This window comes from Littorina saxatilis, linkage group LG9, assembly GCF_037325665.1.
Source record: "Littorina saxatilis isolate snail1 linkage group LG9, US_GU_Lsax_2.0, whole genome shotgun sequence".
Taxonomy (NCBI): domain Eukaryota; kingdom Metazoa; phylum Mollusca; class Gastropoda; order Littorinimorpha; family Littorinidae; genus Littorina; species Littorina saxatilis.
In genome coordinates, this window is record NC_090253.1 from 17,759,496 (window position 1) to 17,761,326 (window position 1,831).

The 1,831-nt window shown below is 39.7% G+C and overlaps 1 protein-coding gene across 1 annotated transcript in view; it reads right to left on the minus strand.

The window, feature by feature from the left end:
• LOC138975452 (tripartite motif-containing protein 2-like) overlaps positions 1-573 on the minus strand; it is a 3,042-nt gene extending 2,469 nt beyond the window's left edge. The window contains exon 1 of the mRNA XM_070348140.1: positions 1-573. This exon is cut by the window's left edge and continues 882 nt beyond it. Within this exon, the coding sequence (XP_070204241.1) occupies positions 1-22 (22 nt within the window). The 5' untranslated portion in view covers positions 23-573.
• Between the last annotated feature and the right edge of the window lie 1,258 nt (positions 574-1,831).

The window sequence follows — 1,831 nt, forward strand, 5'->3', positions numbered from 1 at the left end:
AAGGTCGTGAGGCCATCGCCATGCTGAACTCCACGCGTTCAGGTGCAAACACAGCTTTGATCAGATGCAGAATCCAATCCTGCTATTAACCCGTCGGAGTTTCTTTCCACGCTAAGCTTTTTCAGTGTTTCATTCGTTTAATGTGAAGACGAGTGTCTGATTGACTTTACCCTATTTTCATACAATATTCTAGATTAGCTAGGGTGATTTTTGTAAGCTTTTGGAAAATGCTTAACCCCTCAAAGAAAACAGGTAAATGTTTATTGGTTGGAACAGCGAATAAGGCGCACAAGTGTTCTCCTTTTCTTTTGTCAGTCAACTTTGTCTGAAGAGAAATATTAAGGTAGGGTATGTATTACTGTTTATCCTACATACGTGAGAGAGACACCCGTGAGATAATAATCGTTCAAATCACACGTGTGTATATCATGTAAATGAGGTCATGTCAAGCAAGTCTGGCAGGGACCTGTTTTTCCACTGCTTATGATGCCAAAGTCACCGAGACAAACGTCATTATAGAAACAAAAATTGCGCTCGCTAATCACCCTCGATGAATTTTTATAACTAACCCGTCACGCCACATTTTCAGAGTGACGTTTCTTTGCTTTGACGTAATAGATTGCACAAGGCTTTAGAAGAGATCTAGGTTCCAAAACAAGCGTCTTCAATTTAGCTGGCTCGAATGCAGGAAATTTTCAGTAAAATACACGTAAGTACAGTATGTAGGATAAACAGAATACTACATGGCTTGCTGTGTCGTACCAGATTTACACTCGTTGCTTTTTCAAATAGTGAACAGCTCGCTTTCGCTCGCAGTTCAATATTTAAAAAAACAACTCGTGTAAATCTGGTACGACACAGCAAGCCATGTAGTATTCTCTATTTATCCTACATACGTGAGAGAGACACCCATGAGATAATAATCGTTCAAATCACACGTGTGTATATCATGTAAATGAGGTCATGTCAAGCAAGTCTGGCAGGGACCTGTTTTTCCACTGCTTATGATGCCAAAGTCACCGAGACAAACGTCATTATAGAAACAAAAATTGCGCTCGCTAATTACCCTCGATGAATCTTTAGAACTAACACGTCACGTCACACTTTCAGATTGACGTTTCTTTGCTTTGACGTAATAGATTGCACGAGGCTTTAGAAGAGATCGAGGTTCCAAAACAAGCGTCTTTAATTTAGCTGCCTCGTCTGCAAGACATTTTCAGTAAAATACACGTAAGTACAGTACAAGCCATGTAGTATTCTGTTTTTATCCTACATACGTGAGAGAGACACCCGTGAGATAATAATCGTTCAAATCACACGTGTGTATGTCATGTAAATGAGGTCATGTCAAGCAAGTCTGGCAGGGACCTGTTTTTCCACTGCTTATAATGCCAAAGTCACCGAGACAAACGTACGTCATTATAGAAACAAAAATTGCGCTCGCTAATTACCCTCGATGAATCTTTAGAACTAACACGTCACGTCACACTTTCAGAGTGACGTTTTTTTGCTTTGACGTTTTAGATTGCACGAGGCTTTAGAAGAGATCGAGGTTCCAAAACAAGCGTCTTTAATTTAGCTGCCTCGTCCGCAAGACATTTTCAGTAAAATACACGTAAGTACAGTATGTAGGATAAACAGAATACTACATGGCTTGCTGTGTCGTACCAGATTTACACTCGTTGCTTTTTCAGATAGTGAACAGCTCGCTTTCGCTCGCAGTTCAATATTTAAAAAACCAACTCGTGTAAATCTGGTACGACACAGCAAGCCATATAGTATTCTCTATATACTATTAGCTAAACTGCAAAAACACTTTCTAAAAATTCGA